The sequence below is a fragment of the Jatropha curcas genome, chromosome 6 (genome assembly GCF_041381405.1).
Source record: "Jatropha curcas cultivar XTBG-Jc1 chromosome 6, XTBG_Jcur_1.0, whole genome shotgun sequence".
NCBI classification, from domain to species: Eukaryota; Viridiplantae; Streptophyta; class Magnoliopsida; order Malpighiales; family Euphorbiaceae; genus Jatropha; species Jatropha curcas.
In genome coordinates this window covers 18,970,799-18,997,926 of record NC_143156.1, presented here as the reverse complement: position 1 = coordinate 18,997,926, position 27,128 = coordinate 18,970,799, and the positions used below count along the sequence as shown (strand labels likewise).

The following is a 27,128-nucleotide window of genomic DNA, read 5'->3' as shown; positions in this document are numbered from 1 at the left end:
ACAAATATTCTCCAATTAAATTTCTTCAAAATATTATTTATCTCCGCAAAATTCTTAAATTTACTCCATAAAAATAATTCCTCAAATTTTCTTAATTAATATAACACCATAATTCACTATTCACTAATTATTTAAATTCTCCAAAAATATTCATTACTTACTCTCCACCCATAAAAATCATGTATGCATACTCCAAAAATATTAAATAAAATATAAAACACAAATAGTAATTTTTTCGAACCAAAATAATACCGATTCCCGGACCGGAGGTACTATTCACATACCGATGGTACTATTCATAGCCCGGTAAATCACTGCCCATCCATAATTAATTATATTCAATATCTTCCTCGAGTCTAAATAAAATATTATCCCCCTTCTCTGCAGCACCATTCATGACCTGATAAAATATTATCATTTTAAGATTAAAAAATTTTGAGGCATTACATGCCAAGTCTGCCGTCAAAGGAAATTTTAAAAATGTTCCCGATTTCCTTAACTGGTTCTACCCAAACTTGCTATTACAATTTCAAAAAGAAAGTAAAAAGAGATTAGAATGAGCTTACCATGATTTTCCTCAAGGAATATGCTTACAATCTCCAAATAAGTGTTAATTTGAGAGATTTGGAAGCAACTGTCTAAAAACAAGATGAGACCTTCAAAGATTATATGGCTAGATGGAGAGCAAAGGTCATGCAAATGAGGAACCGTCCGAATACTAAGGAATAGATCAAGATCTTTATAAAGGCGACTTTACTAGTTTTCCGTGAGAATTATAAAGGCGACTTTACTAGTTTTCCGTGAGAAGCTGTATTATATGTCACTAATTGAGTTTATAGAAGTTTATTAGGTGGGGACCACCACCGAGGATAAAATTATAGAAGACAACAAGTATGGGAACCGTGCTGGAAGCTTTAACAAATTCGGATTTCAAGGGTCCAGTCAGTCAACCAAGATTCCAACCAACAACAATAAGATGGCTTCTCATGCTCCAATAAGTGTTGATTTAAAAAATTCGTTTATAAATGAATTTTTATGTTTAAATTAACTATTGAAACCACTTTGAATATATAACTTTACTAATTCGAACGTAGAATTTATTAATTTTATTAAGTTATTAATTTGCTTTAATTTTTTATTTTTTTGAAAGAGAAAAACTCATTGTATTAACTCAAGGAATAAAAATCCGCAAACACGGGGAATTTGATCTCAACCTGGAAGCAGACAAAACGATAGGCAACTTGTGCTAGAGTGTGAACTTCTACATTTCCATTCCTCCTCACCACCTAATAGAAATATCTTGCCTCTCTAGAATAAGAGTTTTACTATCCATAATAAAAAGATATGTAGAATTCTAAACTAAATGAATTTTTAATATTATAAATCATTTTGCAAGAAATAAATATCTTATTCATTGTTACCAAAAAAAAAATATCTTATTCATTTATTCAAGCAGCAACAGTTTGAATGAAAAAAAAAATGCTAAATTGCAAATTAATTTACGAACTTCACATACTTATCGGAATTCATCGTCAACACGTAGCTATTTTTCATCTTCATCATCATCCTCACAGCTTCATCAAATGCTCTTTTCATGTTCTTCCCCCTCAAAGAACAATTCACCACCATCATCATCATCAACATCATAATCATCACTTCCATTTCTAAGCACGCCATCAACAGGTCTAACAACAACAAGGGTTGCCTCCTTCATGTAACCTGTTTCCGGTAACTCTAACACAGGCAAATACCATACCTTCATACATAAATCAGGTACTGGGCTCCTTTCCAATGATGATTCTAATATTTCTAGTGAAATCATTTCATTTCTCATATCAAAAATCTCATCTTTCCCTACAAAAGCCATTGCGTGCTTATTAACATCACTTATTATCACATTTTCAAGTGCATAATGTTCTATTAAAAGTTTCTTCAATAGCCATTGCCTTGCAAACGCATCAATCAAGCAAGAAATTCTCCAGACAACGCGCAACTTAAGCTCTTCTTCAGTCAAAACTTGCTCAACTGTATTTTCTTTTTAATGACCTTTACATTCTTGAAATGAAGTAGCTCCAAGAACAACACAATTCTTGATCCTGCTACCAATTTTTGCTTTCCATTTAAGCAATGAATTACTACCTTCGTGACAAGGACCCTGTATATGCAAAGATCTAATCTCTTTGAGTTCCTTCAAAACTTCAATAGGGGAGTAATATTAGATACTATTAGAAGAGTTTGAAATTGAATTTTTAGGAGTTGGTTTGATATGTTGAAAGAATTGGAGAGATTTTCAAATGAACTTACTTAAGAAAATCTTGAAAAGATTGAAGGGAAATAGTGTATGGTTTGATTTTGAGTTAATGGGTATGCGAGGAGGGATTGAGAGAAAAATGGTGTTTGTTTGAAGGATAAGAGAAGCAAAGCGTTTGGAGATTGAAAGGCAAAGAGTTAGAGACTTAGCATCTCTTAGTTTGTTGAAGATAATGAGAAGAAGAGTCTATAAGATCAAAGTAATCTTCTTCTTCTAAAGGATTCATTAATGGGGTTTTGGTATGGATTTTGTTTGTATGGTTGAAGGGACGAAATTAGCTTTTGAAGATAATGAGAGTTTAAAAAGCAAAAGGGAAAGAGGACAAGAAAAATGCACGGGTTTCACCAAAACTAAAGACGTGATTGAGTTAAGAGCAGAAGTTTCTGAGCTTCTTTTCCCTTCATTGTTTAAGAAAAACTTCATAATTTTTTTTTTATAAACATATTCTGAACGCAATAAGCATATCATAATAAAAACATTGTTCATAGAACACTGGCTTTTCTTCTTTAGTACGAGGTGGGCCTCTTTATTTATTGCTCTTTTATTTCAGCATTTTTTTTTTTCTTTCGGATCCCTACTGTATGATATTATACATATATGCCGACTTGCAGGAAACACGTTACAACATATGATATATTAATTGTTCAAAAAAAAATGATTAATATTAATCTAGAGATAGTCAGTCACTTAATTGGTGAATTTCAGTTCAGAATTTTTATGATTTTTTTTTAAAAATAAACTCCAACTAAGATTTAGAAATCAGAAAACAAATAATAAATATTAATTTTATTTCATTTAAAATTTTACCCTCTTATTTAAGAAATATTTTATTTTTAATATACACTAAGAAAAAAGTTTCATGTACCCAAGATAAATCGTGAAATATTAAATCCATTCAGGAGAGAGCGCTTTATGCACTTTGCCTTCTTTGTAGGGCTACCTCAGTGAATCCTGATTAATTAGGTCATTATAATTTTTTGATTGATGTGCTTTTCCCTTCAACACAAAAAAAAACAATAGTATTGCCTATTCATTAGACCTACTTTCTAATTTCTACTTAATTATTAGGATATAAGAAAAAACACTTCTAAAAACATTTAGTAAACGATATTTGCTACACATTTAGTAGTTGAGAAATACAGGAAAGCAAGGAGAGATTAATTCGATCCTCTGTAACTTCTATTAGACTACCCGCTCATTTTACATGATGTCAAGTTGATTTTCCAAAACCGAGACGCCTCTTCATATCAGTTAATTGAGAATAGTTACTCTAATCTTCAACTTTGTGGTGGTGGCGGGGGAGGTGGCTGCATCAACATTTGTTGCATAAAGGGTCCCCCAGGCAACTGCTGTGGAGGTGGTGGCTGCCGCCATAATTGTGGGACTCCCATTCCCATTACCGGTGGTGGAGGCCTTGGGAGAGGGGCTTGAGCTACCTGGGAAGGGGGCGGTGGCATGTTTGGTGGCGATGGCCTGAACTGCATTTGAGCTGGAGGCATAACCGGGGGTGGCATGGCTTGACCTGGCTGTGGTGGTTGACCTTGACCGGGCCAAGCAGGTTGTCCAGCTACCTGCATTGGTGGGAAAGCTGCATTTGGTGGGGGTGGTGGGCGGAGTGCTGGAATTGGGGCTGGAGGAATACCACCATTTGCAAATGGGCGTGGAGGCACTGGTGCACCGACTGCTCCATTGGCCTGACCAATGCTTGGAAGCGTTGGAGGCCCACTAGCAAACAGAGTGTGAGGCCTGCTCTTTTGGGCACTAGGATTGCTTGCAGCCAAAACTCTCTCTGTATCATAATAATTAAACCACTTCTATTAAAAATATGAAAATAGGCAAACTTTACTGCTGTATTTCAGATCAAAATAACTATCACAATATAGTTTGACCAGATAAGGAACCTCGTAGTAAGAGGTTTGAAAATAAGTAGCATAAGAATATACAGGGCAATAAGTCAGTCTACAAAAAGCCTCACCTGCTGGGGTACCATGTCGTTCCCCTTTCGTGTCTTTCTTATATGCATACGAAACAGTAATCTGACGGTTGCAAAGATATTGACCATTCATTGCCTGTTAAAATCCAGAAAATTTATACATGCTACAGTAAGGACAAACCAAGTCACAGTAATCACTTAAATAATGAGACAAGGTATTAACTATCCAACCATTTTAAACTTAACCAAAAGTCCCCTGTTATCCTAAATTTAAAATTGAATCGAACAGCGGTAATTAGATTAACCAAGCATAACCAAACTTAGCCTTAGAGGTCTGTTTCAGTCCAGTGGATTTTAATTTAGCTTTTGGGTCTAATGGGCAGAGGTTATGGATCAGGACAAAAAAGATGGGGGTGGTGGAGAAGGAGAGGGAAAGAACACATCAGAAGTAGAACTGAAGAAGAACTTATAGAAAGGGGGAAAGGAGTCTTGCCGGGAATGAAGAGCTAGAAGCAGAGCAGATGGCAAAAAGAAAAAGAGGGACCACTTGGTGGCGCTGCCTCAAAGAGAAGATTTAGACAGCGTCACAATCTAAAACTATTGAACACAACCCCATAAAAAAATAAAAATAAAAGTAAAAAAAGAGCCAACTCTTTATATGTTTTTCTTTTTTGGCATGATGGCCAGAATGCTGACTTGATCACAAACCACCTTGAACTTTATGTTTTTTCTTTTCTTTCCTGAAGCCAAACCAGAAACTTTTACTTCCAAACCAAACAAACTCAGGTTTTTGAAATACTCAAACCAGATTAGATGAAAGGATAAGGGCCTTCAACTTTTTCATGATCTCCCACAAGGTTCAAAATTAAGTTATGGAAAAAGTTAGTATAAACTTTCAATTTAGGATGAGTTTAGCACTATTGTTTGCCAAAAATAATAAAACATTACTTTTTTGTAATTTTTTGATATTATTTTTAAAATGGAAAGAAAACTAAAACCATAGACAAATGAAGGACGATGTCGGTTTTCCAGCTACTTCTGTTCATCTCATACTCGATCCTTGTCAACCACGTCCACCACAATCCTAGATTTCAACTATTAAAATCCCCCACCTCCATCACAATCCTATATTTGAACTATCAAAATCCCCCAACTCCACCAGAACCCAAAACAGATAAATCTCTTACTCAAAATCCCAAATGATTATGGCTCTACTCTCTTGTTGCACAAAGTGAACATGCTTCGCCAATTTGATGCTACTCCACTTCTCAACTTCATATCAAAAACTGATTCAAACAATCAACCTACTGCACTTCTTACTCAATAGACTACTCCTGATTTGTCCAAGTTTCTCAATCTCATGCCCTCTTCTTTTACGGTAACTTTTTGCGGGATTTTTTTCCACCTTTATTCATTTTCAGAGACTTTATACTCTTGATTTTTCCAATTCCATTGGCACGTGTGGTATCAATTAGATTTTGGTTCAAGATTCTGCATCTAAGGGTGTAAAGATGATTATGAAGAGAGCTGCAGTTTGGTGTTTGGTTCTGGATAATGGAGAAAGCATAGCATATGGAAAGCTTTTGGTTTTGGGATCCACATTTTCTTTTTTCATTTTAAATGCCTTTTATTACTTTGAAAATACAGAAATTACTTTATTTTTTTCTCACAAACTGGGATAAGTTCATCATTAGTCAAAGTTTAATTTACGATAATTGAAATTGCAAGAAAGATGAGGGGCCAAATTAAGCATCTATCCTAGATGAAATAATTTGATGTACATCAGAAATTGAATTTTAACCTGATAGTATAAACTCCCTAAGCATCTATGTCCTAGATGAAATGATTTGATGATATTTTGATGCCCATGAGGAATTGCTTTTAACTTATAGTGCAAACCCCTAATAAACAGGTATAATTAACTCTCTATTTCTAAGCAATTGAAGTACTTATAATCAAATGAACCAATACTATTTTTCTGGATTCTTTAACTCCAGAAACTAATAATATTTCTCTAGCAAATTTGAGAATATAAATGCAAATGGAAAGAGGGTACCTCAATTGCCGCATCAGATGCCTCAAAAGAATCATAGCTAATGAAGCCAAAACCACGGGAATTTCCAGTCTCAGGATCTCTCATTATCTGAAAAATATAAGTGCAAAGCATCAGAAGACAAAAGCAAGTATTCTTCACATTTTGATGAAATTAGCAACAAAAATAATCAGAAGAAAAAAAGTTTTTATCAATCACATGCCTGTGTAAACAACCCACTCCTTGATGTTTCAAAGAAATGAGAGAAAAATAACTTAAATTTGAACCTGCAATTTATAGTACCCACAAAGCCAGCTCGCTGTGCACGAAGCATCCCACATTAGTGGGCTTAGGGTGACTCAGTGAATATTTTTTAATATTTTTTATTAAATGGATAATTCCATAATATATAATTACCCCACATTGGTGACCTTAGCCGTCTATTAAATCAAAATAACCATACCACTTCCACCATAGTTGTTAAATGTGAAAAATTAAACATCAGAACCGATTTAAATATAAAATACCCCACAATTTCTAACACTAAAATAACAGAATCACAAAATTAATGGCTCCATCTGCCTTAAAAAAGATGAGTAGAAAACTGCATTAATGTGTAAGGCAACTATCATGTAGTTCAAGAATCAGAATGCTTCTTGAGTTCGTATTCCCAAGCGAGCATTCTTATAAAAGGATGGTAAGCCTATTCTTTAGATAATAGTATCTAGGCCAAAAATAAGGCTAATATAAGATAAACACGGACTGAGATACCTGAATCCACTAAAATTTGATTTATGTAAAGTCTATCCATGAATTCTATACAACTACTAAGGTCAGCAACATCAGCCATGCTCTCATGACAGTCCAAAAGCTCGCATTCAAACCATGGAGCTTCCAAGGAAGCCCAAAAGGTTTACTAGGCGCACCAACAAGAACACCAAACCATTTAAAACAAAATTTCTTTAGTTTTCATGTCACGGCAAAAAACAAGAGCCTCAACCCCCCACAAACAGAGACATGCACTCCTTCCATTTCTTTAGCTGGAGGATGAGGAGGATTACAAGCACCCATATTTGTCAAATTTCAAATTTCATAGGACTTCTTTTCACTAGCAATACTCATCAACAATGATCAATTGGTCATTTCAAACTTCAAAAAACCAGACAGATAAATATTATGGATCAGACAGGATGCATGTAACTCTTTGCACTTTTATACAAAGTTCCGAGACACAAATTCAAACTAATAATGCAATATCAAATCAGATGCAACTGAGAGAAAGTTCAGGGGAATAACCTTGGGATTGGTAACTATAACTCCAAAGGCACTAAAAGTATCATGCAGAAGTTTCTCATCGACATCCTGGAAGATGTAAAATTGTTAGTTTCAAAATCAACAGTAACAAAAATATCCGCCACAATCCAGTATTCTTTTGACAAAATTAAACCAACTTACAGGGTCCAAGTTTCCGATGAATAGATTTGCTCCTACGTCCAAACTCTTTTTATCTTGCGATGCCTAAAACCAAAAAAAGATACAAAAATGAAAGTCACTATAAGCTGACATAGCTTAAAATCCTCACAACCAAGTAACAAACCAAACAATCAAAGCTAATGAGCTCAAATCTTTTGTACCTTATTTACACGAATTGGCTTCCCATAAAGCTTAATCATATTCAAAACCTTAATTGCCTGCATATTAATCAAATTTACAGTTGAAGAAGTCCTTCCAAACTAAATAAAAACAAAAAAGAAAAGACAGACAATGCCCACTTGGTATAAACTTACATAGTCAGCATCTTCTTCACTCCTGAATTCTACAAATCCATATCCTTGGTGGAGATTTGTTACTCTATCCTTTGGAACATATACATTAACTACAAATACAGAGGATAAAATTAGGAATGCTATTAAACTAATGAAAAATAAAACTAACAATAACAGAAAGGAGAAAAGTGTAAAGAAAAAGGATTGAAGATGTTACCAACAGGGCCTGCTTGAACAAATAACTCCCAAAGCAATTCCTCAGCCACTTGAGGATCAAGATTGCCGACGTATGCGGTAGCGTCTTGGTTCCTCTCCGCCGAGTGTTGGCCAAGTAAATTCGCTCCAACTCCAGGAGCAATTCGGGTTGTCATTATTATGTTCAGAAATGGAAGAAAGGCTGGTAGTGTCGGTGAGTGGTTAGCGTCTTGGCGACGATGAGAGTAGGTGGCCCGTTGGTTTTCGAGGCGCGTTGTTCCAGTACCAAAGAGGAATAGGTTGCGAAGAAAATAGCGAAATAGAGATGTGAATTCTGGAGACCCAATCATCAATTGATGAATTCGTCCGGACGTTAACTTTACGGCAGTCTCAATTTTATTTTAATTTATCAAATAATTCAACTTATAATATTATATTTATTAAATATTTTAATTTTTAAATTTATTTTATTAAATAATTTAACTTATAAAATTATATCAATTAAACATTTATTAAAAAGTTATTTGCACGTAAAAACTAAAAATCTTAAAAATTATAGATATTAGTATCGAAATGGTTAATTCAGATGTCTAGTGTGATGCAGAGTTTGTAACGAAGAAAACGGTCAAAGGTTGGATAGTGGCAGAATTCCTGGCAGAGAATCCCATTGTAGATGACGAATCATGGGAATTGGAGTTTCCAGATGAACACTTGCTGTGTGTTGAAACAGGGGCTTGGAAGTTGTACTTTGATGGATCAGCCAACAGAAATGGAGCCGGAGCTGGTATTGTTATAGAAGCACCTAATGGCGAGGTCACAACGATGTGCAAGAGATTATTATTTCCAATCACCAATAATATGGTGTGAACCCCTCCCCCCGAAAACATAGGCATACAAATGCATATGACTAAGGGCAGAAATGCACGTGAATGTATGAGTCGCCACCTTGTTTAATTATTTTAGGGTAAATTAGGAAAAAACCCTAAGTGACTCCAATTTTAATTAACCTAATCTCTAGATTAATTATCCCAATGTTTAAGGCATGGTCTACGAACCTGAGGTGGATCCCGAAACTATGTCATGCTGATGAACTAACCAACGAATGAATATTTTGCAAGGAAGATGATGTAATTGGACCAATGAAAATGTTTATGTGATTTCGACTTGCCGCCGGGGGTTAAATCCCGAACGTGCCTACGTACTTCCATTTGAATGGAAGATTAAAGTCAACGTAGTTCGATAGGCCTTTTTTAAAAGGGCTTTGAATGGGTATGCTTAATGCATGAGTGTGTGTATGCTTTGTGCATTTTGTTTAGGCATTTTGCCAAAGAATTGATTGATTTGATTGTTTCAGGCATTTGTTGCCAAAAATGTTAATTTAAGGCTTTTAGCCAAAAAGATTGATTTAGGCAATTATTGCCAAAAATTGATGTGATTTAGGCGATTGTCGCCAAAATTTGATTATTTGAAGGCTTTAAAGCCAAAATATTGATTTAGGCAATTTATTGCCAAAAATTGATGATTGGCCGATTGTCGCCAAAATTGATTGATTTAAGGCAATTTATTTGCCAAAAGTAATTATTTGAAGGCTTTTAGCCAAAATTTCGATTTAAGCGATTTGTCGTTAAAAAGAATTAATCTACTTATAGGCAATCTGTTTGCCAAAAGTGATTAATTGATTTGCAATGTAGGCAATTTATTGCCAAGAAAAAACGTGTTTAATTAAGGCTGTTTAGCCACAATTATTGATTAATTGGACTTAAGCCGGACTGTTTGAAATAAAGGCGATTACACCATAGCTATTAATTAGCTAGGTTTTAGCCAATATTGTCGGATTTAGGCTTTAATACCACGATTATTAATTAAGCGGGCATTTTAGCCTAAACTTATTTAATTGAGGCAGTTTATTTGCCTAATGATGACGTGAATGCATTTATGCAGTTGTAGAATTAGGAGTAGAAGAGAAGCATGCATGAAGTGCTAAAATTAAATAGGCAGAGTTTCGTTTATGTACCTGATTTAATCGATGGCCGCTTATTAGCTTCAGCTTGAAAACTCCAAATTAAGCTCCTCGTTTGGGGAATATTAATTTAGAATTTAATTTAAGTGACCAAGTATCACAACAACAAAATAATAAAAGCCTATGCTAAATGCAAAAAAAGCAGAAAAGAATCGCAAGGAGCGTAGGGGAGAAGGAGCGTCCATCAACACAGACTGAGTGAGTAAAAACGGAGTGTCGGGGCTGTATTTGTAGGCAAAAATCGGGCTAGAGGGCGGCACCTGTCGCTGAGGTGGGCGGCAGCCGCCGTGGCCGTCGGACTTGCTATTTTTTTGTTCCGGAGGCTTTTCCGGGAGTTCCTGACCTCCAAAAAATATTCCGGGACCAGTTCTGTGATCCTCGTAATTTTTTCGGACGTTTCAAGTACCATATTGGCATACTTTCGGTAAATGTCCAAAATGGCTTCCGGTCCGGCCGGACTGTTTGCAGTCCAGGAAAACTGGCTTTTTGAGCCTCAAAATTTGAGTATTCACATATGGCTAAGTATGAAGCGTGCATCATGGGAATGGAGGCTTTTCTCGCATCCGGTGCTAGGGAAGTCGAGGTAATAGGAGATTCGTTATTGGTTATCGAACACGCCAATGGGAGATGGAAAGTAGAAGAAGAGAGGTTGAAACCCTATGTCGAGTACTTGTTGAAGAAGGTAGCACTCTTTGATAAGATCACCTTCACTGACATAGGAAGAACCTATAATAGAATTCCGGACGCCTTGGCAAACTTAGCATCAGCTTGGCAGGATTTAAGTAAAGTACCAAAGAAGCCATTTATCATTACCGCAGCAAATATCCCGTGCTACGAAGAACATTTTGTGAATCAGGTGGAGTCGGAGGAAGAACCCTGGTTTACGGATATCCTGCGGTATATGAAAGACGGAACCTTTTCTGATGATGCGACAAAAGAAGACCGTTCAGTCTTAAGAAAAATGGCTCTGAATTATGTCCTGGCTGATGGTGAACTTTATAGGAGAGCTTGGGACGGAATGTTGCTAAGATGCGTGAGTAAGAAGGAGGGGGAAGAAATAATGAAGAAAATCCATGAGGGAGTTTGCGGTACTCATTTAAGCGGCATGAGCTTAGCCAGAAAAGTCATGAGGCAAGGTTATTTTTGGATGCAGATGGAAGGTGATTGCGTCAATTATGTGCGTCATTGCAAAGCTTGCCAGTACCATGATAATAAGAGCCATTTGCCTGCTGTTGAACTCCATTTGACGACTCTCTCTTGGCCTTTTTCGGCATGGGGCATAGATATTATCGGCAAAATCACGCCAGCAGCATCGAACTGTCATCAGTATATATTGGTTGCAGTGGGCTATTTCTCTAGGTGGATCGAGGCTCAATCTTACAAGACTTTAACCGCCAAACATGTGGCTAGATTCATTGAACAGAACATTTTCTGTCGCTATGGTGTCCCCCATCACATAGTTACAGATAATGGTTCTCATTTTCAAGCAGATGTTGGTCAGTTGCTTTATAGATATAAGGTTGAGCATCACCATTCTTCTCCTTATCGCCCTCAAGCTAACAGTGCAGTAGAAGCCGCGAATAAGGAGATTAAAAGAATCCTGTCAAAGATGTGTGAAAAGTATAGAAGCTGGGCCGAGAAACTTCCTTTCGCGCTCTGGGGGCATCGCACTACCTTCAAGTCAGTAAATGGAGCTTCTCCCTTTGAACTTGTATATGGGATGGAGGCAGTGTTACCGATAGAGCTCGAAAAGAAGTCTCTCAGAGTTCTAGTAGAAGCTGGTCTGACCGAGGAAGAATGGGTCAAGAAAAGGTATTAAGATCTGGTGCTTTTGGATGGAAGAAGACTGAACGCACGATTCCAGGATCAGATGAGAAAAGGAAGGATTGCTCGTTTCTACAACAAACGGGTACATCCAAGGGCTTTAAAGAACAGAGATTTGGTACTGATCAGATTGTTGGATCATGAAGCCCAGAATCATCCTGGTGGGAAATTAAAACCCAACTGGCATGGGCCATTCAGAATTCAGAAGCTATTAGCTAAAGGTGCCGCTAAATTAATCACCATGGAAGGGAAGCCTATCAACCGGATTGTCAATCAGGACCAAATGAAAAGATTCTATGTCTGAAATGATGATTTCGATAAAAAAAAAAAAGAGCTAAGTTGAAAACCCGAAAGGGCGGCTTAGGCAAGAAATGAGCTCGCTAGGTTGAAAACCCGGAAGGGCGGCCTAGGCAAAAGTTAGAGCATAATAAAAATAAATAATAATAAAAATAAAACTTTCGGGATCAACGCGTGGTGTTTAGGTTAAATGTGAAATCTATGCCATGCGATTGTGACAGATTTGTGAATGGTTGCTCAATGCCATCAACTTGACTTGAAGGAGAATAGGTAAATGAATAGTTAGAATAAATGACCATTGTATTAAAATAAGTTTTCTTTACTTCTGTATAATGTTGAAAAGAAGTAAGATTAATAAAGGGTCTGAATTTCAAAATTTTCCTTCCTTCTGTCTCGGGGATATGGTTAAAGAATGGAAGACCTTCCTCTCTGCTTATCTGATCAAGATTGACTCACCTATTTTGAAAATGTTCTGGCTGTTGATCCTACCTAAGTGATGAATTCTCTTAAAACATTGATCAGGAGAACGAATACCATTTTCTCAATTATTTCCCTGGAAAGATCAATAATAAAAAAAAAAACCATGAATAAAACCTTAGTACTCATGTAGGTTCATGCATACATAAAGAAGTTACATACGCTGTTCTTGTTTGATCTGTGCAGGTAATAAAAATAGTCACCCCCTCTTTTGTTGCCAAATGCAAGCTTCTATCTTTAAATAATAATTCATTTGTATGAACATTTATTTATTAACCCAGGGGCAGGGGCCCAAATAACTAACACAACAAATAATTCCGAAGGAAAAGATTTATTGTCTTTTGTTGTCCATGTGTGCAGAAAACGGGAATTAAATAAAGACAGAACCACCGGAGTCATTAACTAAAAGAAAGGAGACACATTAATTAGGAACTTATGGCTCTGAAATACAGGACAGTGCAAAGAAGAAATAACAACAGCATTTTATTCTAGTAGGGTCTATCATCAGACGCCAATCTTCGCAGAACCTAGCATCATCATGGGGTGTAAAACCAGTTGACGTACTCAGGTGTCACAGTGTCCTGCATCACTCCTTCACTTAGATACCTGGTGTTTCGGTTTCGCTAGTGGTCAGCCATATGAATCAAAAAACTTGGCGTCATGAGACCACTTTCAAAGTTGTGAATTCTGGGAACGCGTTGTATCATTCCATACTGACAGCTGATCCTGTCTGGGAAATAGGCCATGGAATGATCTAGACTGGCGTACAACACATAGTTGAGGTTCATGCTTCCATTAGTGACCAGTCTGATCCTCCACCAAGGACAAGTCCACCGGATTGTTGGGTTATCCCCAAAATCGAAGTGTCCTCGAGACCGAGACCGAAAGTTGGCAGGGTCATAGGTTGGAATCAAACGAGCTGGGACTGGAAGAATCAGGCTTAACTTGTCTAAAGCCCAGGCTTGCAACAACATCGGACAACCACGATGGTGAACATTGAAGTTGGTGATGTGAAGGGCAATATCCCTGACCCAGCACATCGTCTCTCCCATGATCATCATGAAGACAGTATGATGATACATTTGCATGTCACGAACAACTGTCAAAAGTCGGAAATCTCCAATTCCAGGTTGGCGGTTCTTCATGGCATACATGTTCAACAGAAGAAAATAATAAGCTCGAATCCAAGAAGGATCTATATCCATGGACAGAACCCTACTCAGAAAAGGCTCCAAAGGAAGACCTTGATCCGTGTTTATGCCGTCAGGAAGGTAAACCGGACACAGGGCCACAATCTCGGCTAGATCATACCTAGGGCCTGGGGGCAAAGCCGGAGTTTCATCTTGTTCAAGATGATGATCCATCACAGCACACATTTCCTCATAAGTCGGAGTTACTTCAGAGTCTTCAAACCGGAAAACCATGGTGTTAGGATTGAAATGTGTGACGAGCCAAGACAAGAAGCCATGGTCGGGTTTTAGGTCTTTGAAATATTTCAGCCAGGCGAGTTGGTCCATAGGGGGAATCTGCCATAGGTCGTCAGGGATGGATTGGACGAAGGATGAAACTTGGTTTCTGAAAGCCATGGAAAAGGATTGTCTAAGAAAAGGATTTGTTTTGAATGCTGGAAGTGAAGAAGACGTAAAGCGAAGCCTCCATTTATAGAAGTGTAAAGAGTTTAATGAACGGAGCACCATCATTATTTGACCTGATGTTTACTGCCCATGGTGGTTGGATGAGCATTTATACATAGTTTGCTCCGGTAGTTGGACATTTAAGCCTGTATTAATAAGAAGGACAGCTTGTACGATAAGGAGGTTGAGTCTTTATGAGCGCATTAAACGCTCTGTCAGGTAAGTACTACGATCCACTTCTGTTTCTGATTGATTTTTGTCGTATTTCATTTTAAGTTCCTTATTTTGTTTTTATTATTTTATTTCATTCCATTTATTCATTTACAATAAAATTGGTTCGTTGATCACTAACAAAGTGGACCGCTCTTGTAAATAAGGGGGGCATCGCTATTTTGCATTTTCGTGTTTTGTTTATGCAGGAATCAAATTTCACAAATTGTAAGAAATAAACACATAAATGATACTGTAATGAAAGCAAAATACTGTAAAAGTGTAAATAATAGTATAAAATTAATAAAGTTGTACATTAATCCTACAAACTACAGAATGTTCAAAATGTTTAAAAGTGGCTAAAACAGAAGCAGGGCTACCGATGCCTCCGGCTCGGACCAGCAGCTGCCTAAGGGGGTGGAGATGGCGGTGCGTCATCGAAAGAGGAACCATCATCATCCTTCTCAGAGAAGTCTAACGGGATCCCCTCCACCTCCAATATAGTCCGAAGCTGATCCACCTCCATTTGGAGTCGGGCCATAGCACCGGACTGGCAAGACTGGTGCCTCCGCAGCCTCCCAATCTCCAGATCCTGTAAAAGCAGAAATTTGTAATTTATAAAGAAAGAGAAGCAGAAAAGGTAAAGAGCTTCATACCCTCTCGTGACGCTCAGAATAGAGCTGGGCGATGAAAGACCGAGCGAACCCGAACCTCTGGCACAGCTCCTGATACCTCTGAGCTGGCACCTGCAAGCACAGAAAAACATTCATTAAAGAATTACTCAGAAAAAAATTAAAATTCAAGCCTCGGGCCAAACCATAGCTGCGTCACGCATCTACACAGCTGCGTCACGCATCTACACAGCTGCGTCACGCGTCTACACAGCTGCGTCACGCAGCTTGCCTAAGTTGTGCATCCTGAAGAATAGCTGCGTCACACACCTCAGTAGCTGCGCCACGCACCTCAACAGCGGCGCCACGCAACTGTTCAAAATATTGTGTCCTAAGAACAGATGCGCCACGCATCTCCATAATTGTGCCATGCACCTCCATAGCTGCGCCACGCAACTATCCAAGGCCTTGCCTCGCTGATGAACAGCCGCGTCACGGAACTATTCTTCCACATAACAGTTGCGTGACGCAACTGTCGAAGGTACGCAGGAACTAAACCTATGTTCAATTTCATTGTATTTGTGTTATTTCTATATGTTTTTCAGGGCAAAAGTATGTCGCATGGGGATAGCATCAATTATTCATCAACAAATCAAGTAATAAACACATGCGAAAGACGAATTCACCTAAGTTCAAAAGGTAGGGTTCACTGACGTCTCGAACAGCTGTGTCACGCAAATGTTCACGCAGGAACAATTGCGTCACGCAACTCCTTCCTGCGTGGCGCAACTGCCAACGCACATACAGACTACAAATTCAACCAAATTCGCAATGCGCAATTGAAAAAGCAAAAAATTTTGAGGAAAAAATCGCCTACCTCAGTCTGAAAGCCGCGCATCTGGCTAGTCTCGTAGCGGACCGGGAATTCGGTGCCCGGCAACGGAAGAAGCTGCAGTGGTCGCATCCCAGAAGTCAGCGGATTCCGGCTGACCGGCATCGGCTCGCGCTCGAAGCTCGGGATATCCGGGATCGCTCCCAACGTGTTCATCTCCGGTGTGTAGGTGGAGGAAGGAATTTCTGGAAGTTGAGACATTGTCTTTGGTTGAAAGTTCAGAGAATTCTCAGATAGCTTAGGGTTTGAGATAAGTGAAAATGAACTGATTAGAAGAAACTTACTTATAAGTAAGCGTTGGGCCCAAGCCCACCTCTCCAAGCCTAAAAGAGGGAGGAATTTTTAAATGCTTACATTTAGAAAGAGATGATTTAGGCATTCCTTGTTGAACCCCTTATTTAGCTTAGGCCAACTAAATTAAAATATGACTTTTGCAACCAATTTGAAGCCTATATCCAAATTTTATTGTTCACCCTTATTAAACCTAGCCATTAAACCAATTTAAATTCCTCCCCGAAGTGCAATAATGTATAATTGAAGGATTTGATTTTTATTAAAACATGGCAACAAAAAGGGAGAAAATTTCATTAATACTAGCAAATGGACCAATTAGAAAACTCAAAGAGAAACACCCCATAGAAGAAGCAATCAATCAAAAATTCAAGTTTGGGGAATTAAAGCAAAGAGAAATTATCAAAGTACTGTGAAAAGACCTAGCCAAAATATCTCTAATTTTGAGCTAGTGAAGAACTTCAAGAATTAATCTCCCTTTACAAAGCAAATTTTGTTTTGATACAATGAAAATCTTGATATCATACATTTTTTGTGCTCTTTGTCTATCTTCTTATCCTTTTCCTTTGGTTAGCTAAAATTATACCCCTAACACCCCATTGCAAACGAAATAAAGACCTTTTGATCCTTTTAAATTGTATGCATTTCGATTGTGGAGAAGGGATGACTAATTTTGCCTGTGGGAATGTTAAAGCTATATTGTTAAAACATCTTAATTAAGGGTTAAATAATCTTTTGTGAAAACTCATATTCTACTTATCATAGGTAGAATAATTATTGATGTTGAAAATCTTATTAACTTATGTTTAAATTAAGGAATGCGTTTCATCGAAAATTGAATTTTTGCTAGAATATAATTAGCATGGGAAAAACTTGATTTATTCACATGTTAATGATTTTTTATACTTTTGAAATTGTGAATAATTATCTCCAATCATATTAAGCTAGCTTTGTTAAGTTTGTTTAGCCTGTGTTTTTCTTGTGCTTTTAGTTTTGTTGCTTGAGGACAAGCAATGGTTTAAGTTTGGGGAATTTTGATAGGTGTTATTCTTATAGTAATTTTAATATAGTTTTTATTAGGAATTTTAGTAGTTTTAATTACTTTAATTAATTTTTATTTAGTTTTATTTATGTTTTTGCTCAAAGCTTCCTTGAATCATAATCCAATTGATCTTAAAGAAATTTGCAAAGTCTTGGCATAGAAAAGAGCAAAATAAAGCAAAACACTCAGGCCCTGCCCGTGCACATTTGCACGCCCATGCTGAACTTAAGGGAAATCAAGTGGAGACTCAGACTCTAGCACGGCTAAACCGTGCTATCTGGCATGCCCGTGCCTGAAAGGACCTCAGGGCGCGCTTGCTTAAGCATGCCCGTGATACATTTCATCTTGGAAAGTCAGAGCATAGCACGCCCTAGCCGTGCTATGGGGCACGCCCGTGCCACGAATTCTTCTCTGGACGTGTTGCACAGCACAGCCCATGCCGAACCATCCATAAAACTCAAGCTCTGGCATGCCCAGACCATGCAAAAGAGCACGCCCGTGCAACGAATTTGATGTTGTCTTGAATTAAAAACGCCAGCTAGTTTCAATAACTTACATGGCCCACCTCAGATATTTTCCTGACGTGCAAATCAAGATCTAATCCTATTTAGGAAGATGGGAAAGTCCTAATTGAGAAGAAATCCAAAGCCTAAATAGTTTCATATCTCTAAAAAGATTTCTTACTTAATAAGGATTCTATTTCCTAAACGGAGTCAGATTTTCTCCCAAGAAGTCTATATAAAGAGAGGGGTCATTCATTGTAAGGGAGATCTCCGGTCTTTGACAATTTTTGTTCCATTGTTTCTTTTCTCTCTCAAAGATTTCAAGCATTCAAGATTCGTGTCAAGATTCAAGGAAGTCGTCCACATTATCTGATGCCTAGTTTTTATCTCTAAACTCTTAATATTGTTTTACTTTTCATTATTCACATTGATTATGAAATTTTATTCAAGTATTATTCAGTTTTATTTAATTACTATGTCGAACTAAATCATCATACTAAGGATTTGATGTACCTTGAATTCTTTTTCAATTTATAATATTAGATTTGTTTTTCTTTGTTCAAAGTTTAATTTATTATTGAACTTAATGCTTCCAGGCAGAGTTTTTCCCCTGGATTGATTTATTTCATTAATCACTATCGGGAGAAGGGTTTTTGATATGAAAAAGGTAATAAATTACATGAGAATAATAACTTGATGCAGAAGATATATGATTTGACTCATGGGGGTTTTTATAAGTTAAGGACCTTAAATTATGAATTCACAAAACAAACCACAAAACTTAATGATTTAATTCATGTTTGATTACGCTATTGGAAGATAGGTAATTAGATTGGATTAAAATAGCTAACAAAACATCAGGAGAGCTTGTTAGTGATTTTAGGGTTGTTTCCCCGACTTGAACAATTAAAGTTGATTAACAAACTAATAAAATAAATTGGATAGAGTTAAGTGAAATCAAAATCCTTAGTAGTTTTAAATCTTTGATTTCTTTCCTTCAAATACTGTTGCTTGATTTATTTTTGTTCTCTTTTAAGTATTTATTTTTCTTACAATAATTCTCCTTTATTGCCGTTTAAATAATAATAGGTTAACATAATTTTGGTATTTGATATACAATCCCTGTGGAGACGATACTCTACTCACTCTATATTACCTACTACGATTTCGTATACTTGCGAAAATCACTATCATCCGTATAGGGCTTTCTTGAGTTTATAAACCTTGTCCTCTTCTCCCTTCACTTTATAGCCTCGAGGTTGCTCGACAAACACTGCCTCGTTCAAGTCTCCATGCAAGAAAGCACTCTTTACATCAAGCTGGTACACAGTCCAACTTTTGGTAGCAACAAGAGCTAAAATCATTCGAATGGTATCCCAACGAGCAATAGGTGCAAAAACTTCAGTGTAGTCTATCCCAAACTGCTCTGAGTACCCTTAGGCCACATGCCTTGCTTTGTATTTATCCACTTCTCCATTCTCATTTAGCTTGGTCTTAAATACCCATTTCACTCCTATCCTTTTTACTCCAATTGGAGGTGTAGTCAATTCCCAAGTCCCATTCTTCTCAATGGCTTTGATTTCTAAGTCCATTGCTTCTTTCTACTTTGAGCTCTTAATAGCTTCTTCAAAAGACATAGGATCACTAGAGGCAGTACACATCATCAAATTATTCTCTTCTTGTTCAGAAAATTCTGCCCCACTTACATATTCTTCCATCCAAGTTGGTGCCCTTCTTATCTTCCCTTGAACAGAACTTGTAGGTTGTGTGCAGCTTCTTCACTTGAAGAAGAACCAGATGTAGTAGCTTCACTTGATAACGAACCAGTAGCACCATCTTCAACCTATTCTTCTTCTTCTTCTTCATACCCTTACAGCTTATCTTCATCTCCCCAATCAAGAATCACACAACAAGCTTCTTTAATGTTTTATTCAAATCCCACGTCTTATCCTCTTCAAAACATAACATCCCTGCTTATAATTATTTATTTTAACATAGGATCATACATTCTATAGTTTTTAGATTCCTTGCTTACGCCCAGGAAGACACACTGGAGACTTTTATCGTCAAGCTTCTACCTCTTCTTGTCTGAAATGTGCAAATGTCCGATGCAACCAAACACTTTAAAGTGCTTCACTGAGGGTTTGAAGCCACACCAGGCTTCCTCTGGGGTTTTATCCTTCACAGCGAGAGTAGGGCATCGATTGAGCAAGTGAACAGTCCAGTTGACTGCTTCTGGCCAGAATTCTTTAGGGACAGACGTCTCTGTCAACATGCATCGTATCATGTTCATGACCATCCGGTTCTTTTGCTCTGTAACCCCATTTTATTGTGGGGTATAGGCCGCAATGAGTTGCCTAGCAATACCATTTGAGATGCAATACTCATTAAATTCCAGTGAGGTAAACTCCCCACCTTTGTCAGTTTGAAGACAACATATAACATTTCCAATTTCTTTCTCTACCGAACTTCTAAAGTTTTTGAACACAATAAATGCTTCTGACTTAAGATTCAAAGGATAAGTCCATAGTTTTCTGCTATAATCATCAATGAATGTGATTATGTACCTTTTATGACTGTTTGATTTGGTTGTGATGGGACCACAGATGTCGGCATGTACAAGTTGCAGGTTCTGAATAGCTCTCCACAAATTCTTCTTAGGAATAGCCTCCCAATGTTGCTTGCCTATCATACATATTGTGCGTACTTTAGGGGAAGCATTGAGAGGGGGCATATTTTTCACCATCTTCTTCTAGGACAAGTTTCTCAAGCCCTTGAAATTTAAGTGCCCAAATCTACGCTGCCACAAGTCTATTTGATCTTCGGATGTCATCTTAAAGCATGCAGGAGCAGGGGCTTGAGCTTGCACTTGTGTTTCCATTTCAGTAAGGGGAATAAACATTCGATTAGCAGACATTTGAGTCAGCATAATCAATCCTCGTTTATGATGATAAATCTTGCATACTCCATGTTGTATTAGAATAGTTAGATTTCGTTCTTGCAGTTGGCCAATGCTAAGTAAATTATTTTTAAGCTCAGGACAATAAAATACTTCAGTAATCACCTGACTTGATCTGTTGACTCGTAGCTTGATGCTTCTTTTCCCTATTACTGCCATTTTGCTATTATTTCCCTGTCACGCCCGACTCTAATCACCAGAGGATGCTTACTGAGGCTCCAGTTTTGACACAGCCAGCTCCAGGCAGACCATATGATGTTTATAGTGATTAGAGTCGGGGCGTGACATTCCCAAATTGACAACCTGTCTGAAAGTCTCATCTAGATGGAGAAACCATTGCTTATTTCCAATCATATGGTTGCTGCAACCCGAGTCCAAGAACCACACTACTTCTCTCTTAGATTTGTGAAGATCCACATGAGCCATCAGCAACATCTCTTGTTCTTCATTTAATTCAGTATAATTAGCTTCCTTTCCTAAACTAGGACACTCATATTGAAAATGCCCTAATTGATGACACTTATAACACGCAACAAGAGCCTTGTTGAATGTTTGTCTTCCTCTTCCTTAGCTTCTTCCTCGAAAAATTCCACGAGCTCGACTGCCTCCTCTTCCTCCTATTCTAACATCATAGGTTACCTTTAATGCTTACTGATCTTCTCTATGCCCGTTCATCCTTCGCTCATGTACCAATAAGCTACTCTGCAACTCATCAATAGTAAAGGTGTCAAGTTATTAGACTCCTCAATTGAACACACAATATAGTCAAACTTTGAGGTCATTGATCTCAGAATCTTTTCAATGATCACCACTTGCTACCTATTTTCACTATGAATCTTCATCTTGTTTGCTATTGTGAGTGTTTGAGCAAAGTACACATCAATACTTTCACCCTCTTTCATCTGGAGAATCTCAAACTCCTTACGAAGAGCTTGGAGCTGTGCTCTTTTAACTCTTGTGGAACCCTGGTACTTCTGCTTCATAGAGTCCCAGATGTGTTTGGCAATGTCTCTATTGAGAATTGTTTCCATAATGGTTCGATCAATGGCTTGGAACAAATAATTTTTGACCTTCATGTCTTTCAGCTTCTGGCCTACAATTGATTTATGTTGTGCGTCAGTAAGCTCCACTCCTTCTGTTGCAGCAGGAACTCCAGTCTCTACCAAGCTCCAATACTCCTTTGAGCAAAGAAAATTTTCCATAAGCATGGACTAACGATCGTAGTGGCCATCAAACTTAGGTATTGCAGAACGAAGTTATTTTCAGCTGCCATACTTCAATTCTCTCTTCTCACTCTTTCTCTTCTTAAGAAACTGTCGATTTCCCTTTTTTTTTTTTCTTTCTCACAATCAGGCCCCATGATAGGGTTTTGGTACCGATTTGTTATGCTCTCAAGCTCTAATTAAACAGCACAAAGAGACTGAGAGTTCAAAGTCTCATTTATTCAAGAATAGAAGCTATGGCTTTATACAAGTCTTACAAAAACAAATTGCAGAAAAATAGAGCTACCACATAGCCTAGAGATATGGTAAACAGTTAAAGAAATAGATAAATCAAATCAAAATTGAAGTCCTACAAATCAGGATATTATTAACAGAAGCAACAACTAAGATGAAACAAGTCATAGCCACCAAGAAGTCCACGAACCCAACACAAATACTAGGCAAGTAAGTGTTTTTTTTTTTCTTTTTTATAATTGTAATGCCGATAAGTTATCTTGGATACACAGATTTTGTAAAAATGGCTTATAAGGTCCCTAATTCTACAGGTCCTAGGTCTATACGATTAATAGCAAATGACTGTGATGTTTTAAATTTGCTGAATGTGGTAAAAGGAATAGAGAAATTAGTTTGTACATGGAGAGTCTGGATGAACACAGAGAAGGTGAGAATGTTGTTGTTAATATTCATGAAGTAAATATTGAACAATTGCATGAGGTGCCTCAATATGTTAATAATGTATAAGAAACTAGTGATCTTCATAGTGTTAATATCAATGCTAATGAAAGGGAGGAGTAACGATTGATGAGAGGCCACAATCATTAAAAACATTACTTCGCGGTGTCGATTGTAATAATTAAAAGAATTGGCTAAATTTGTTAAAAAGACCAAAGTTTATTTATTTTTTTTTTTTTTTGTCATTAGGCCTATTTTAAATAAATTCATAGAATAAATACTAGATATGTATGATAATGTTTTGCACCTATTTTTGTACATATAATAATTATAACTAAAAATATTAAATTTTTATATACTCTTTGTAAATATTAATAAAAAAATATATAACAAAATAAAGTATAAATAATTATTTTAACGAATATGTTTAAAGAGTAACAACATGTATCGCATATTTTTGAACGTTAATTGGCCAAAAAAAATATCAAATATGATCTTTTTAATCACACAAAACAAGCGGATGCCAAATTGAATTTTATTCGAAGAAAAAACAGCAAACCAACTGGCCAATCTACCGACATTTGTCAATTTCTTTTGACCCGCTACTGGATCCGAAATTGACCCGACTGGCACAAAGTTTACCTGGTTTCAGTAAATTTTAATTTATTTTATCGGGTCCTGTATAGAAGTATTCGCTAGTTGCTTTGGAATTACGAAAAAGAGAGAAACGGAGCATACTGATACCATGGAAGCAAAAATAGGCAAATTCTTCGAGTCCGTTGCCGACTTCATCAACGGCACCGATCAGATCCCTTGGTGCGACCGGGACATCATCGCTGTAAGTTCTTTGCTTGCTCTCCTCAATGTTTGAGAATTATATATTTTTTTATCAAATTAAATTTCTCTGTTTGGTATGCAACATATATACAGAATATAAGTTTTACTGATGATTGCAATTAGGGTTTCGGTCAAATTGCATATTCCTTTATTATTAGTTAGCAGTTGTTATTTTAGGATTTATCTTTGATTTAATTAACCCATCGTTGGCGTTTTTTATATGATGGTTGTGAGAATTACACCATAAGGGATTTTAGCAATTTTGCTGTCTGGTTACATGAGGTTTAGAGGCTATGAAAATAAGCTTTCTACATATATATATTTTTTTCCTAACTGAGAATCATCCAATGGTAGTTTCTTTCGTTTGATGCTGTAGGATAAAATGCCTTATAATTTTTTTGGAATGAATATGCGGTTGACTGTGTAGGAGCTATTGATTCTTGTTTTCTTTTTTAGTTTCTGAAGAATTATTGATAATTGATGCTAGATTTTCTGTTCACAACTTTTGTTAAAGTGAAGGAATTGAATGTATAGATACATAGTTGTAGACTTTTGAAGGTTCTGTGTTGCTATTTCATGTTTTTGCTCATATGATTATATTTGAATTCCTTAGTTTTCTTGTATTTCTCAATTGCACAACTCTATACTGACCTCTATATTATTTTGTAGATGAATTTTTTAATTTGTGCTGTGATTGATGTAATTTTTAATTTTCTCTATTGTCTTTTTACTTTCAAAAGACAATATCATTTACTTGTGATGTCTTCATGAAATAGCCATAAATGATTTCCTTTGTCTCTTTTTTATCATAGTTTCTGAATTTTATTGAATTTGTTCTGGAAACCCTTGGTGCCCTGTGTGCTTTTGTCTATATGCACTTAGAAGCTGCTCTTTATGGTTCTGGAGTTCTTTCCTTTTGCTAAATGAGCTCTGTTGCTTTGCTTATTGTCAAGAAATCATATTTATTTTCTTTTCTGCATTTGGTTGCTTTGTGTGCCCAGTCTTTAGTGATAGTTGTGTGATATTCGATATGTTTCTTTTTTAACTTGTTATCCACAGGGCTGTGAGCAAGAGGTTCTTGAAGCTCAAAAGGGTTCCAATGATGTGTTGAAGAATGAATGCATCATGCGTTTATCGTGGGCTCTTGTGCACTCTAGACAACCAGAAGATGTACAACGTGGCATAGCAATGCTTGAATGTAAATATATAAATTCATACTCATCTCTCCCACTCCCTTCTCTCTCTCTCTCTCTCTCGGCATGCAAACATACAAAGTTTTTGCTTTCATTTACTAGTTAAAGATGTGTGTTTGGCCAAGTGCCGGTGAACTACTAATCTGCAAACTTGTGTACTCATCTGGATTATCTATTATGGTTATATTGCCACAAAGTGTTAATAGGACTTGCAACTGATTCGCATTTGCAGCTTCTCTTGACAGCACTGGCAGCCCTCTGAAATTAAGAGAGAAGCTTTATCTTCTAGCTGTTGGCTATTATAGGAGCAGCGACTATACAAAGAGCAGGAAGCTGGTGGAAGAATGTTTGAGGGTATGGTGTCCTCATTCATTAATCTTTTAACTTACTTATCATTAAGTTATCGGTGGCTGCTTCCTTATATTGCATACAATTGTCTTTTGGTTTATTTAAAAAACATATGTTCTGTTTCCAGTGATTTGTGGCTCTTAAGTGTCCTGTAGTAAAAAGAAATACTTATGACGTTGTAGACAATTACCATAGGGTGGTGGAGGCCCCAGTTGGTAAAAGGAAACCCTCAACTCCTTGAGGTTCTCCTGTACTTGGAGGAAGAGGTAAAAAAATAATAATAAATTGTAGTAAAGTAAATAATAATGTTACGATTGAATAATTAAATAATACTAGAGTATTATTCTATTCTATAAATATATTACAAGTTATTATATAGAAATACACTGAACTTACGCCCATAAAGAAGTGAGTTATGAGTTAAGTCAATATTGAGGCTTCATTGTCTGTGGTGAAGTATGACTAGGCTCATGAGCTTCCAACTGAGCAATGTGTTGTATGTTGATGCATTTGATAAAATGTATTTGCTGTAAAACGATAATTTTCCCTGAAGCTACATGATCACTGAGAACTCGAACTTCTGAATGTAATGTCCAACTCATGACATCATTCTATATTTAGTTGTATTACAATGGCGTGGTATTTTTTTTTTTTTTTTTAAGGCTGAACCTGAGTGGAGACAGGCGCACTACCTTAAGAAAGCAATTGAAGGCCAGATTAGAAAAGGTAACAAAAAACAATCAGTCACTTACCCCTTCCTCCCTACCCAAAATAATTACGATGATGTGTTCTTTTGAAGACAATTAAATGGTTTTCCCTCTGCATTTGTTGTTTTTGCACAGATGGTTTGATTGGTATAGGCATTGCTGCTACAGCTGTGGGACTGGTTGCTGGCGGGCTTGCTGCAGCTTTGGCACGAAGGTAACTGACTATTCCTTTCAATTCCTCCAATGTGCAGAAGCAGTGCACTAAGCACATCCTTGATGTGGAAGTCAGAAAAAAATATTTGTTGAATACATTGTTCTTTTGTTCTTTGCATTGTGTATATATTTTTGCAGTTTTGCTCCCAGAATTAACAGAGTTTCTTCTTTAAATGGTTACAAGTGCGTACTGTTCCTCTTGAGATTTTATGTATTTGTTTGTATATATATCCCTTTGGAGAGCTCTTTAACATTGAATTCACATATGCATATGAGAACTTTGCATGCAAAGCTTTAAAAAGACAGAAGTTTTGTGATAGTTGAATATATAAATTTACTTTTGAGTTTTGTTATTTTAACCTTATGACTCTCTCAATTTCTAGTTTGACTTATCAAATGTTTCAACTTATAAAATACAATTTATTAAAAACTTCAACTTGCAAAATCGTTTTATGAATATTCCAATTTATAAAATTAGATCAATTAAACACTTATTAAATAGTTAAAAAAATGTAAAATTTATTGTTTCAAGAGTTAGTGCAGAAGAGTGTGTAATGTTGTTAAAATTTGCAAGTTCAATACATGATAGGTCATTCACAAAGTTTGAAGTTAAAGTTACATAGTTTGTGTACAAGGGTGAATTTATATATTTGGTGGAGCGTAAGTTTCATTTTGGATGGCAATTTCTGTATATCAATAACAATTATTAATTGGCCCGAGAAATTCTTGCCTCAGCAGCCAAATTTAAGTTTCAACTGGGAAACCATCTCTGAAGATGGTTCCAACTTTTTTATTTTTGCCCCGAATTTTTTTTTTTTTTTAATCTTTGGCTTGAAGAAATTATTATTTTTATTTGGCCCTCTAAATTTTTGAAAAGATTTTTTTGCCCCCTGAGTTTGATTCCTGCTCCACCGTACACCTTAAGCATGTAGATCATC

General features: G+C 36.7%; 2 protein-coding genes and 1 pseudogene across 2 annotated transcripts; 1 reads left to right on the top strand and 2 right to left on the bottom strand.

The window, feature by feature from the left end:
* Positions 1 to 1,423: 1,423 nt before the first annotated feature.
* Positions 1,424 to 2,863, bottom strand: LOC149495668 (F-box protein At4g18380-like; annotated as a pseudogene).
* A 520-nt stretch (positions 2,864 to 3,383) lies between these two features.
* On the bottom strand, positions 3,384 to 8,608 carry LOC105628631 (uncharacterized). The gene is made up of 8 exons (XM_012210073.4): positions 8,260 to 8,608; positions 8,064 to 8,152; positions 7,911 to 7,967; positions 7,732 to 7,794; positions 7,573 to 7,638; positions 6,301 to 6,387; positions 4,287 to 4,380; positions 3,384 to 4,100 (listed from the first exon to the last, which is right to left on the bottom strand). Exons 1-8 carry the CDS (start codon positions 8,585 to 8,587, stop codon positions 3,589 to 3,591), a joined length of 1,296 nt encoding a protein of 431 aa, XP_012065463.3. The 5' UTR covers positions 8,588 to 8,608; the 3' UTR covers positions 3,384 to 3,588.
* A 14,962-nt stretch (positions 8,609 to 23,570) lies between these two features.
* On the top strand, positions 23,571 to 26,393 carry LOC149495667 (mitochondrial fission 1 protein A-like). The gene is made up of 5 exons (XM_089723552.1): positions 23,571 to 23,730; positions 24,789 to 24,927; positions 25,155 to 25,276; positions 25,933 to 25,996; positions 26,113 to 26,393. The coding sequence occupies exons 1-5, from the start codon at positions 23,638 to 23,640 to the stop codon at positions 26,193 to 26,195; spliced, it is 501 nt and encodes a 166-aa protein (XP_089579678.1). The 5' UTR covers positions 23,571 to 23,637; the 3' UTR covers positions 26,196 to 26,393.
* The last annotated feature ends 735 nt before the right edge of the window (positions 26,394 to 27,128 follow it).